Consider the following 12,562-nt stretch of genomic DNA (forward strand, 5'->3'; position numbering starts at 1 on the left):
TAACAATTCAGGTTCTCTTTATTTATGAGGAATGTATATTAGTTACGGTTATCAAGGGACACATCAAAGCGGAATCGAAGACCCGAATGCAACCGCGGGGCGCCCAGTCTGTGCTTGGGCTCTTCCCATCTGCTCTTGGAGTCGCACCAGGACCCAGACCAACACAGTCGCTCCACGTGAGTAAAGGAAATAGCTTCGAGCAGCGACAATTTTCACAGGTGATTACTCAGAATGCACAACAGCCACAGTTCAGACAAATCAGCTACAAAGATCATTTAAAAAAAGGAAGAAGGGCGTCCTGGTTACTAAGAACAAAGACTGGACAAGAAAGTAGAGCGCTGTGCGAGGGAGCTCTGTCCCTCCAGTCCTGGGGGCCGCGGCTGAGCCCCCTTCCTACAGCAGAAGCCGGGGCATCTCATCTGACCTTGGGGCGAGCGGGCCTTGGCCATTTTGAGGGCCCCTGGGCTCCCGGTCCGAGCTCTGCTGGGGATCCTAACACCCGAGATGGAGCAGAGGGTCTGAACGTTCCGCGGGGTCAGCAGGCGAGACCCTCCAGCCTGAAGAACCAGGGGACAGGCTGCCTCTGGCAGGTACGTGTGGCGGGACAAGGACCCCCCCCCCCAGAAGACAGGCACCGTGTCCCCACCAGTTCCTTGGGACACCTGGCTGTTCCACAGAGACATCTTTAGTATGCTTTAAAAAAACTTGGGTGTTTTTTTAAAATTTTGGTCAATTTTTGGTCAAAAGCACAGAGGGAATAATAGCCCACAAGAACTAAAGTGTGAGTGTGGGCGTATCTACCACTGCAGAGGGGTCCAGACGGGGCTGCCTGGTGGCAGGGAGTGGGGCGCCAGGCAGGAGGGGCGACCATCTGAAAGCCTGGCCCTGAGCGCCGTTGGGTGGACACAGACGTGGCTCTGGTCTGGCTGACGCAGGCGCGGAGCCGGGCTCGAGAGGCTAGCCTGAGGTGTAGACGGGGGTCCCACCTCACATGGTTTTGGCTGCTGTCGGGCGCCAACCCTGCACAGACTCCCTTACAGGCCTTCTGAAGCCGTCTGGCAGATAGAAGCACTTGCATCAATGAAAAATTAGGTCTGATTTTAAAATCTGTGCAATTATAGGTTCTCTGTAGCATTTTAAAAACTCCTAATGAACCCATGACTTGGTCAGCTCTCCCTGGTGTCACGGTCACGAGAAAGATACCGGGCGGTGCCGTGATCTGACCCAGCATGATTGTTCTGCCCTTCCTCTCAGTCCTGATTATCTGAGCAGAAAGGACTTGGGTGCAGGACCTCCCCCACCCGTGGGGTGGGGTCTGTGGCCCTGCTCTGCCCCGCCGGCAGCATGAATCCCCAGGAATGGCTCGGAGGACAGCCGGGGGTGCGGAACTGTGAGGCCGGTCCGGGCCGTTGGTGTCACCCCCCCCAACCCCAGCCTCTGCTCCTGCAGGCGCGAGCCCTAGGCCGTGCCAGCCCCCTCTGCTGCCCAGCCCCCAGCACCCCCTGCTCACTAAAGTGCAAGACCCAAAGGTCACCGGGCGCCCCCTGCAGACCCCGAGGCACCCAGCCCGGTGATGAACTGACTGCACTTGTGAACTCCTGCTCTCATACCTGTGTCACCGAACTCTTGAAGTTCACCTCTTACCCTCTTGGAGGAAAAGGAGGAACTTAACAATCATAAGAAGGGAATCGCAAAAGGGCGGAAGGGGACGGGGGACCCGCGGAGTCCGCCAACGAAGCCGCTGGCCCTGACGGGACTCCGCATGGACCGGGCCGACCCAGACGGTGAGAGGTTGGTGCAGCAGACACGAGGGGGAGGAAGTGGAAACCAAAGTGGGGCTGAGCGGGAGACACTTGGTGGTGGGCAGGAAGGGAAGACGTGCCTCCCTCCCCGGGCGAGGGCAGGGGGTGGGCGGGCGGGCCTGGCCCCCGGCAGAAGCAGGGCACACAGGAACGTAGCTTCCAGTGTCCCCAAGGCGCTTCCACCAAAAGAAAAAGGAGAGGAAAGGAACGGCCCCCCAGACGGACGTGGTGAGGAAAGGTACGGCCCACCTGTGTCGCCCCCCAGCCCCCGGCCCCTCACACGGGGCAGAGGTAGAAGTTCTTCTCCTCCTGAGGCTTGCTGAGCCAGTTCCCGTAACCCATGTCCTTCAGGCTCTTCTTGAAGTAGTTCTTGGCCACCTCGTAGTCCCGGGCGGCTCTCTTGGCCTCACCGTAGGACAGTCTGAGGAGGTCCCTGCGGCACCGGAAGGAGCAGAGTTTCTTGAACAGGAGGAAGATGTTCTTCTTGGAGACCCGGGACAGTTCGTTCCGCGGCCTGCAGGAACAAAAGCACTCAGTCCCCCGGGGAGCAGAGGCGGGGGGGCGGGGGGGCACGTGGGCCGGGGCTGGGGTCCCAGACCGGGTGGCTCCTCACCCGTCCACGGTGCCCCTGGTCCCGTCCAGGATCTCCAGGTCATAACCGTCCGCCAAGCACCAGTTGACGCTCGTCTCCTTCGTCTTCCCCGACTGTCTTTTGGAGTCGTACACACTGACGCGGCCAACCTAGGGGCCCCGGGGGCGACAGGGGAAAGATGGAGACCTTCCAGAAGGTCCTGCCGCGGGGACTCGGGATCTTCCCCCTCAGCTAGGATTCTGTTTGGCAAAGACTCTGGTCGTAGGAACCCCGGCTCAATTCGGTCGGGTCCCAGACTAAGAAGCAAGCCCTTGGCGTCCAAGGGGACAAAGGGACCAGCTCCCGGGACAGCTGCGGACGCTCCTTCCCCGCTCCCCGCGAACTCAGGGAACGTGGAGGGTCTACAGCACCTTGGGGTGGTTGACAACGAAGGGGGGCCGCAGCCCGTCCTCGAAGGCACTCCCGTCTCTCGTCACGCGGCAGCATATGGCCCGAGTCAGATGTCCCTGGCTGAAGAGGTAACCTGCCCAGGAAAGGGAGGCGCGCACCTGCGTCTGCCCGGGGCCTGCCGCGGGGCGGGGGCGCGGGGCGGTGCCAGTGGGCGCATGGCCCCACGGACGCAGGCACGACATTTCGGGCTCCGGGGGGGGGGGGCACCCCACGAGGAAGCCCAGACCCGGCCGCTGGAGGCCGCGGCGGTTCCGGGGCCCTTACCCAGCGTCACGGACTTGAGGTACACGGGCTGCAGGAAGTGTGTCAGCAGTGCCCCCTGCAGGCCGAGCACGTTCCAGCGCAGGATCTTGTCGCTGCAGGACATGGTGCGCAGTCTCTCCCCGAGCCGGATGCCGTCCCACGTGGGCACGATGTCGCTGGACTCCACTGGGATCGTGCCTTCCCCTGTGGAGGGACTCGGTCAGAGCCATTCCCCGGCGTGGCATTTAGACCCCTCACACGGGCGCCAAAGCTGCGCACAGTCAGGCCTCACAGATCCCATAGCACCTACTACGTGCTGCAACCGTGGGAAGCAAGACCGGGAGGTCCTGGTGCTCCTGGAACGTTCGTGAGGGTGAGGGGCAGAAAGGGACAGAATGACAGACACCGAGCAGAGCAATACAGACAAGGACTCTGAACAACATGCTCAAAGGCTCGCAGGGAGTGATGGTGGCCGATGGGGTAGGGGGACCTCCAGGAACAGAATTGCCAGGGTAGCAAAGACACCAAGGAGAAGCAACAGCTGAGTAAGACAGTTTCAGACACCGAAAACAGCACGAGCAAAGGCCCTGAGGCAGCGACACGTTCAGCTGTCCATGTTGCTGACAGCCAGTGGGCCTGAGCCACGTGCGTGTGTGTGCAGGCCTGGCTTTCATGTGAAGTGCGGTGGGAAACTATTATAGGGCACTGTTTTGTTGTTTTAAATAACAGTTTTATTGATATAATTCACCCATTTAAAGTGCACAGCTCAATAGTTTTTAGTATATTCATAGGGTGTGCAACCCTCCCCACAGTCAAATTTAGAACCTTTCATCGCCCTCAAAAGCAGCATCGCCACGTGTGCCAATCCTCCCAGCCCAGGCCCCAGGCAACCACGAATCCACTTTGCTTCTACAGGGTTGCCTGCTCTATATTCCTGGCGTTTCCTATAAACGGAGCCATGAAAACGCAGGACCTTTAGCGACTGGCTGCTTTTTCGGGTCTCATCTGTGTTGTCACACCGTTATGGCCCAGTGCGACCACACCACGTGGACAGCCCCGTTTGGTTCGCTCAGCAGTGGGTAGACACTGGGGCGGCTCCCACTCCCTCGCTGTTATGAACACACATGCACTGGTCTGTTATCTTGGGGACGTGCCCTGGAGCAAGCTGCTGGGTCCTGGGCAGCTCTGTGGGTTTCGAGCAGGGAGGACACCTGGCCTGAGGGCAAGGGTTGGCCGTGAGGAGAAACCCCCCCCAAGGGCCCTGGAGGAGAAGGAGCTGGCAGATGGGAGGGAGCCGCGCACCTGGCGCCCACCTCTGTCACTCCTTGCAACTTGGTCCCACATTCCTTCCGCTCCCCACCCAACCCAAGTGGCCCCACCCACCCCCTGGCCAGAAGAATCAATGGGAAAGTGAGTCCCACCCTTCTGTTTCCAGCCGGGCTCTCTGCCCTGAGCGCTAGGTGGGTACCTCTGCTTCCCACCTGACTTGCAGATCTCCCCAGCTACCAGATTCCAAGTGGCATCTTGGCCTTCCTACAGCCCATCCCTGTCCCCGGGCCACCGCCTCCCGGCAGCGAACGGCAGAAACCTGATGGGGCCAGGGCTCTGCAGAGCTCTCCCATGGCAAAGAGGGAGGGCTCGTGTCACTCACCGTTCTCCACCTTGGTGCGCAGCTTGCCTTGTTTGGGGTTCTCGAAGACGGGGTAGTGGCGGGAATCTGAGCTCTCCACGGCACGGTCGCTGCAGGACTTGTCAAAGAGGGCGCCGTCCCCACACGGGGCCGTGCTGCAGAACAGGGTGTCCGTGAAAGCTCACCTGTGCAGGGGGCCCCCAGTTCCGGGGGCTCGAGAACACAGCCCGATGTGGTGGGGCTTTTCCTGCAGCCTCCCGCGGGCTGCTGAGCTGAGTGTGGCCCACGGAATGGCTCGACTGATGGGCCAGGACAGCGTTTGGACACCCCACCCGCGAGCCCAGCAGGGCCTGCTCTGAAGGCAGCACAGACCATACAGACCTGATGTACAGATGGAACGACACCGTCTTTTTTATTTGGAGCTTTTCTCCTCCCTTCGCAGGCTCAAATATACTCTCCTTCGCAGTCTGGGGGTTGTATTTCATCAGCTCGCTGTAGAGGAACCTACGAGGGGAACTCTGGCTAGGAGGACCGCTGGGCTCCCGGGAACCGCAGCGGCTTCTGTGACCCGGCCCCAAGGAGGCAAAAGCCCGGGACATGCGGGCCTTCCACGGTTTCTCATGAGGAAGAGGTGATGGGAACCCTCCGCCAGAGGCCTCGACACCTCGGAAAGCAAAGCCAGCCTCTTGGGTCAGTTTCGTGTCCACCCCTTCACGGGATAAAGACCAGTGGGCTGGCAGGCAGAGCGGGGTGGGCCCCGGATGCAGAGGGAAGGCTTCTGTGCCCCTGCAGCCCTGAGGACCAAGAGGTCCTGGTGCGTTTCTGAGACAGTTGGAGGGAAGAGGGACGGCTGCAGATAGCAGGCTCCACGGCGGCACGGCCCGAGTCCCGGAGGGGTCAGGCGTGAGACGGGCGCACAGGCCCGGCTGGCAAGGCAGGCCTGCCCACCGGTGGCCCCCACGCTCACCCACCTGATGAAGCCCCTGCGGGAGATGATCTCCGCGTGGCAGTCATTGACCGTCTCCCCCTTCAGGCTGAGGGAGTCACCCTTCACACAGCGGTTCCCTGGAAGGCGTGGAAAGCAAATGGGATCTTTCCCAGAGAAGTGATGACGAATAGGACAGAGCTGTTTGGCTTTTTCTTTTTCTTTTTTGGAGGGAGAACGGAGCACGAGTAGGGGGGTGCAGGGTGGGGGGACGAGCAGACTCCCTGCTGAGTGCAGAGCCCGCTCCCAGATCTCGGGGGCTGGACCCACCACCCGGAGATGGGGACCCTGAGATCACGACCTGAGCCCAGGTGCCCCGGGGGGACAGAGGTGGTTCGTGAGAGGCTGAGGACGGAGCCAGCCTCCGGTACCAACCCCGCCTCCCGCACCCCTTCCCGGTCCGCGCGGATGGCGGCCACGGAGAGCCGCAGAAGGGTCCGGGCTCCCGCCTCAGCGCACCCACACGGCCCTCAGGGAGGGCCTCACTGACCTGTCCCTAGGCTGACCACCACCCCCAGGTCGTCGGAGGCCTTCTTCATGATGACGGCGGCCAGGATCTTGCGGCCAAGCAGGGAGGGCTGGAAGCTGTTGGTGAGTGCGTTGAAGCAGCGGTGGCTCAGCATGGCGATCTGGTCGTGGAAGGTGCTGCCGCTGAGGGGGAGCTGTGGGCACAAGGCTGCGTCAGGGCGCCGTGCGGGCCGTCCGAGCGCCCTCGGCGGAGCCGCCTCTCCCTCTCACACGCGCTGGCCCAGCTCTGCGTGCCCGCGGCACGAGCGGAAGCCCAGGACTGCGTCCCGGGACAGCAAGTTAGGAGCCAACTCCACCCATAGAGGAGTCAGCAGGACCCCGCAAAGAGAGAGCACCAAAAGTAGACGTCTTAACTGTCTTTGGCTGTGCTTCTGGGGACCTTGAGAGGAGCATAGTTCTTCTGAGACTGGCCCCTGTCACTGGGGTTACCTCTGTGAAACCCATGCGCTCTGCCTTCTCGTTCTCCCCAATCAAGACGCGGAGGGCCGCATCTGCCGCTTCCTGCTTGCCTTGCTTCTTGCTGTGCGCGCAGACGGCTGGGAACCAGCGACCCCCAACTTTTGCCTGGTAAACGAACCTTTGGGATAGAAGCAGGGGATGAAGACAAGTGCCCGACCGCACGGCCGCTCCTCAGCCTCGGGCACCGTGCCTTCCGCCAGACAGACGCCCCCCGCGCTGCTCCCTACGAGCACTCTGCTCTGACCTGACTCTGCTCCGATGTCCACACACTTCAAGAGGACACTCTGGGTGAGCACTGGAGTCCCCGGCCATACCTCGAAGGTGGCCCCAGAACGGAGCAACACCATCGTGTCCTTAAACTCTGACGAGGCCCCACCGTCTGCAGACGCTGGAGACCTGCCTCGTGAAGCAAGTTCAGCAAGGACTGCACGGGGCTTAGAGAAAAATGCCAAATGGGGACTCTTCATAACTCAAGCACAAATGAGGGACACGGTCTCCCCGCTCGGATCGCTGCTGTTTAGCGCCCTGGCTCTCAAGTGCTGGATTCCGTCTCCTCATTCGCTTCCTGACTAGCCCCGCAGGACGCGCCCTGGAGCGGTCGGAGCGTCGCGGTCTGCTGTGGACAAGGGGCTGAAGCGTCCTCGAGCAGTTATTTTTGATTCCTGGAAGTCTCGGGATGGCCACGGTTGGGGGAGGGGAGAGCCTCTCGGGCACGTGAGCCGTGCCGGGTGTGGGAAGGAGGGCAGTCCAGGACACAGAGGGGAGAACGTGACGGGGCACCCACCAGTCGGGGTTTCGAGAATCCTCGCTTCCAACCACGCCCTAAAGTGCTGGTGGGGAGCCACGTGCAGCCAAGGCTTCGTTACCAAGACTCATCGGCCCAGGGAGTTCAGCCACGCTGAGCTTCCCACTACTCCCCGCTTATCCGCGGCAGCATGCCTTCGGCCTTCCCGGCCTGCAGCGGTGTGTGGGCCGGGGGCCTAACGGAAGCTCCGTGAAGGAGGGGGACATGGCGTGAAAGATGCCGGAAAGCAGTGGGGCCAAACCGGGCAGGACCTTTCCCTGAGGCTCACGAGAATCTCAGGCCTGTTCCATGTGTTTGACAAGAACATGGATTCTATGCACGAAGATACACACACGCACACGCAGGCTCACCTCGCAGACCCGTGAGCTGGGTCCCAGACCACCGCAGTAAAGCCAACATTGCATAAAGCCAGACAAACTACACTTTCCGGTTTCCCAGTGCACAGGAAGTCATGTTCACACTACACTGAGTCTCTCAGGCGTACAACATACGTACCTTAACTAAAAAATACTTTATTGCTGAAAAAAACGCTAACCATCATTTGAGCTTCCAGCGAGTTGTAATCACGGATCACAGATCACTAAATCTAATAATGGAAAATTTTAGATATTGTGAGAATCACCAAAATGAGACCTGGAGACACAGTGAGCACCTGCTGTCGGAGAAACGGCCACAGCCCCTCCTTTGTAAGAAGACCTGGTACCCACGAAGCTGCCATAAGCAGAGCGCGGTGAGGGGGGCATGCCCGCGTGTGCGCCGGAACCCCTGGAAGCCGCACCGGGCCCTACGGTACCCGCCAGCCATGCTCCCCGAGCTCAGTAACCGTAAGAGCCCCACCGCTCGCCTCTTCCTGGAATGCTGGGGACAGTGAGTGAAGGAAGCCAAGACTGAAGACGAGGAGGAGGTGTGGTGGTGAGGGGCGCAGGGCAGCGAGAGGGTGCTTGCTGGGTGATTCACACCGCGGTCAAGGCCTGCTGAACGGCTGTGGCATGCAGGAGTGAGGGAGGGAGGTGGTGCACGGAAGGGGATCCAGGGCACAGGGAGGGGCAGGGTCCCACGCACCAGAGCAGACGCAGGCAGGCGGGTTTGGTGATGGAAAGATAAGGTATCTGTCATATCATTGTTGCTCTTTTCTCAAGCACGATGGAAGGGTATCGGTTTAGAGTAAGGAAGAGGAGTTTTGGTGGAAGTCTAAATAAAGAGGGAAGGGTCTAAAATGGCTTAGAGTGGGAGACAGAATTTAGCACAAAAACAGAGTAGAGAAAATGCTGGGGAAGAGGGCCAAGGGCGGCGGGGAGCAAGAGACAGTCCCTAGGAGGGCTTTCTGCGGCCAGAGTGCAGGGGCCCGGCCTCCCGCCTTTGCCAGGTCTCTCCCCTCCCACCGCAGGCCTCGGGGTGAACCAGCCCCTTCCCAGAACCTCCGGCTTTCTCTTAACCACCCCCAGGCCGCGGTGCAGCACCTTACCAAGTCAGACCACACCAAGCAGATTCTCAACCCATCACGCAACTCGAGCTCACTGTAACACGCACAATACAGGAGACCTTACGTCTCCCCGTGTGATTACTGGTTCAAATCTGGCTCCTGTCCAAACAGAATGCAGTCCAGAAGCATTGTCTGAATGAATGGACAAAGGAGGGAGAGCGGTTTAGAAGAGAGCAGAGGCTCCGCTGCCGGAGGCAGGAGGGGAGGGTCTGGAGAGCTGGACGTCTAAGACACAGAGCCCAAGGCTGGTCTGCTTGAAGGAGGTGAAGGGAGTGGACACAATGACCCACACTTGGGTTGTTGGCGTGAGCTACTGGGTGGACAGTGAGGTCACCTACGGAAATGGGAAGGACCAGGGGAATAGAGCGTAAGGGGCGAAACCCAAGAGTCTCCTTCAGGCAGGTCAGACTCGACAGGCCCAGTAGAAGCGACAAAGGAGCTGGAGGGGAGCCCGGGGCTCTGGAGAGGTAGAGGCACCCCCCCCCCCCACAGCAGGTGCCTTCCAGCATCGAGACACTGACAGTGGTGCCATCAGGTAAGGGTGCCGAGAAGGGCAGACAGAGGGAAGCCGCGTGTGCCGCAGAGCAGTTACGATGGCCCTCCTGCCTTCAGCCCCCGGGGGTCTTCACGCCCTCCCCCGGTTCACGGTAAGTTCTTAAATTCTGCATGAGTCATGGGAAGTCTGAGGGAGGGTTTCACGGAAGCGAAAGAGGGGACGGACAGAACGCAGGCGTGAAGCGCGACGGGCGCACAAAGGGCCGGCCCCGCGAGCCAGCGCGCCCCCCACAGGGGCCGGAGCGCCTTTCCCGGCGCCCTGGGCCCGGGGTCTCTGTTCCCTTCTCGCCACAGTCCTGCTCTCATGCGATACGTCAAAACCAAAGCACAGACGGACAAGGACATGGAAACACAGATAACACACGAGCGTAAAGAAATGAGCAACATCACTTCTATGGAGACAAATTTAAAACAAGACACCCTTTTGTGAGCCATTCTCCTTCAACGACCTTTTAAAATTGAGCGCTGGCTACGGCTCAAGTGAACACGCGAGCGGGTGAGTCCGCAGGGAGTGCGCGTCCCTCGTTCCCGCAAACACTGGGACCAACTGCCACCTTTGCAGCGCCAGCCCCGCGCTCCAGGCCGGTCACACGCGCGGCTCAACCAGTCTGCGGACCACACGGCCACAGACCGCGGCGAGCTGTCCGTGAGGAACAGCACCGCTGCCGCCAGGGGGCCCCGAAATCCCCAGGGGCGCCCGTGCCGCGGAGGCCGCTCTCCACCTGCGCTTACGCTCGGGATGAGACCTCACGGATGCTGTGAGCACACGGACAGTGTGTACGTTTAACCTACACACCTTCCACTGGAAAAGGACCCCTTACTTTTAAAGAAATTGGCCCTAGTGTTTTCTCCTCAGGTGGTTCCTTTAAGACACACCAATTCTCCCGACGGCCACCCTTCCTTCTTTTTCCTTTACGACTGTTTCATGTCGTCATTGCAAAGGCTCTGCCACTCCGAAATTCTCAAGCAAAAATCCCTGCTTTTATCTAGAGATTTTTATTTATTTTGTGTATATAATTTTAAGATTTTATTTTTAAGCAATCTCTACACCCAACACGGGTCTCGAACCCACAACACAGAGATCGAGTCACATACTGGACCGACTGAGCCAGCCGCCCACCCCTATTTTACATTTAAGTCCAATGGGACTTAATGGGACAACGGGATTAGATGTGAGCAAGGACACAGACACCAGCGAGGTCTTGTTGAGATGCGGTGGGCAGCTTCCCCCCGACCGGAAGCCCTGTCTGCACCTGTGTCTGCGAGGGACGCTGGGGGGCCGCCCCCTCCACCATCCTGCCCGCGGGCCACGCGGGTCATCCCTCTCTCAGAACTTTCTGACTATTCTCCCACGGGGATTTTTCTTTTTTTACCCTTTTCAAAGATTTTATTTAATTGTCAGAAAGAGAGAGCACAAGCAGAGCTGGGGAGGGGCGGAGGGAGAAGCAGGCTCCCCGCTGAGCAGGGAACCCGAGGTGGGGCTCGTTATCAAGACCCCGGGACCACGACCTGAGCCGAAGGCAGACGCTTCACCGACTGAGCCACCCAGGTGTCCCCCACATGGATTTTTTGTGTGAACCTGGGAGTCAGGTCACCCAGGTTTAAAATAAGGAAGTCAGTCTACCAGTGACTTTAGTAGGGTCACGTGAAATGGGAAGACTAACCTGGGGACAGCTGCCGTCATTCAGCTGGGTTTTCTATCTAATCACACGGGCCCAGAGCCTGCGTCTCCTGCTCGGGACGTGAGCAGGTCTTCTGTGTGCTCAGCTGCTGCAGTGAACCGGCTACTTTCTTCCACCACACCTTCGCATCGCTTCTGCCGCAAGCAGAAAAGGCCCCGGCGTTTGCAGGTCATTTCCTAATTCCCTGCTTTCCTGACTTCCCCTCGGTCTCTGCGACCTCGTCCCACCTCCCACACATAGTTCAGGACACGATCACGTCATCTCACGTAACGGAAGCGTGTTCTCCCCACCTGCTCTGTCCTAACACGCGGCACGAGTTCGTGGTGCCAGGTGCCGAGAAGTAACAAGGGCCTTACGCGAACAGCTCCCAGTTCAACACGGAGTAAGCGGCTGGCTTCTGACTTCAGACGTACGTTTCTCTCGTACGAAGAGGAGCTCAATGATTTCTACTGTATTAACACCACGTTCTTTAATCTGAATGAATGTTGAATTTTACTAAAAGCCTTTTTGGGGGGCGCCTGGGTGGCACAGCGGTTAAGTGTCTGCCTTCGGCTCAGGGCGTGATCCCGGAGTCCTGGGATCGAGCCCCACATCAGGCTCCTCCGCTATGAGCCTGCTTCTTCCTGTCCCACTCCCCCTGCTTGTGTTCCCTCTCTCGCTGGCTGTCTCTATCTCTGTCGAATAAATAAATAAAATCTTTTAAAAAAAAAAAAAGCCTTTTTGGAATCTCTAGAGATAATTCTGAGTTTTGTCATTATTATTATTTGGTAAATAATAGTAGCAAACACCTTAATACAGACTATCTCTGCGCGGCACTAACACGGCATTTCTCACATTTTAGAATGGCAAAGATAAAAACCTGCTTCCACCAACCGAAAGAAACCTGAAGAGGACTTTTGCTTGTATGAAGAAAAGCAAGAAGTGACAACAGCATTCAGCGTTGGCTGGGCAGAAAATTTCAAAAGGAATTCTGTCCTTGTGGATCGCGGGGGGACCTGTGATTCCGTACTGGTTACGGTGAAGGGGACGAGCCGTTCTTACTGCTGACGGACGCATCAACTGCTACGATCTCACTGCAGGAAGATTCAGCAGTGTTTACCCAAATCTTAGGTGCCCGTGACGATGTCCTTCACGGCAGCACTGTCTGTACTAGCAGAGTGTGGAAAGGGTGCACGCATCGGTCACTAGGGGCTGGTGGACAGCCCAGGTCAGCGCACTGGGGAACCGCAAGACCTCTGAACAGGGAACAGAACGGGACATGGAAACGCTCCGAGATTCTCCTGTTACATGTAAACAGCAATCCAGGTATCAACACACACGTGCTTCCGTCTAACAAAAGGACAAACAT

At 58.8% G+C, this 12,562-nt stretch overlaps 1 protein-coding gene across 4 annotated transcripts in view; it reads right to left on the bottom strand.

The window, feature by feature from the left end:
- ADAR (adenosine deaminase RNA specific) overlaps positions 1-12,562 on the bottom strand; it is a 23,062-nt gene continuing 10,500 nt past the window's right edge. For 2 of the 4 annotated variants that reach the window (XM_040635722.1, XM_040635721.1), the window contains exons 7-16: positions 6,585-6,807; positions 6,193-6,364; positions 5,689-5,782; positions 5,099-5,221; positions 4,739-4,872; positions 3,109-3,291; positions 2,805-2,917; positions 2,416-2,543; positions 2,052-2,316; positions 1-262 (exon numbers count right to left, since the gene is read on the bottom strand). In XM_040635722.1, the coding sequence (XP_040491656.1) occupies positions 2,079-2,316; positions 2,416-2,543; positions 2,805-2,917; positions 3,109-3,291; positions 4,739-4,872; positions 5,099-5,221; positions 5,689-5,782; positions 6,193-6,364; positions 6,585-6,807 (1,408 nt within the window). In that variant the 3' untranslated portion in view covers positions 1-262; positions 2,052-2,078. The other 2 variants (XM_040635723.1, XM_040635724.1) reach the window with 2 other exon arrangements.

The sequence above is a fragment of the Ursus maritimus genome, unplaced genomic scaffold (assembly GCF_017311325.1).
Source record: "Ursus maritimus isolate PB19 unplaced genomic scaffold, ASM1731132v1 scaffold_2, whole genome shotgun sequence".
NCBI classification, from domain to species: domain Eukaryota; kingdom Metazoa; phylum Chordata; class Mammalia; order Carnivora; family Ursidae; genus Ursus; species Ursus maritimus.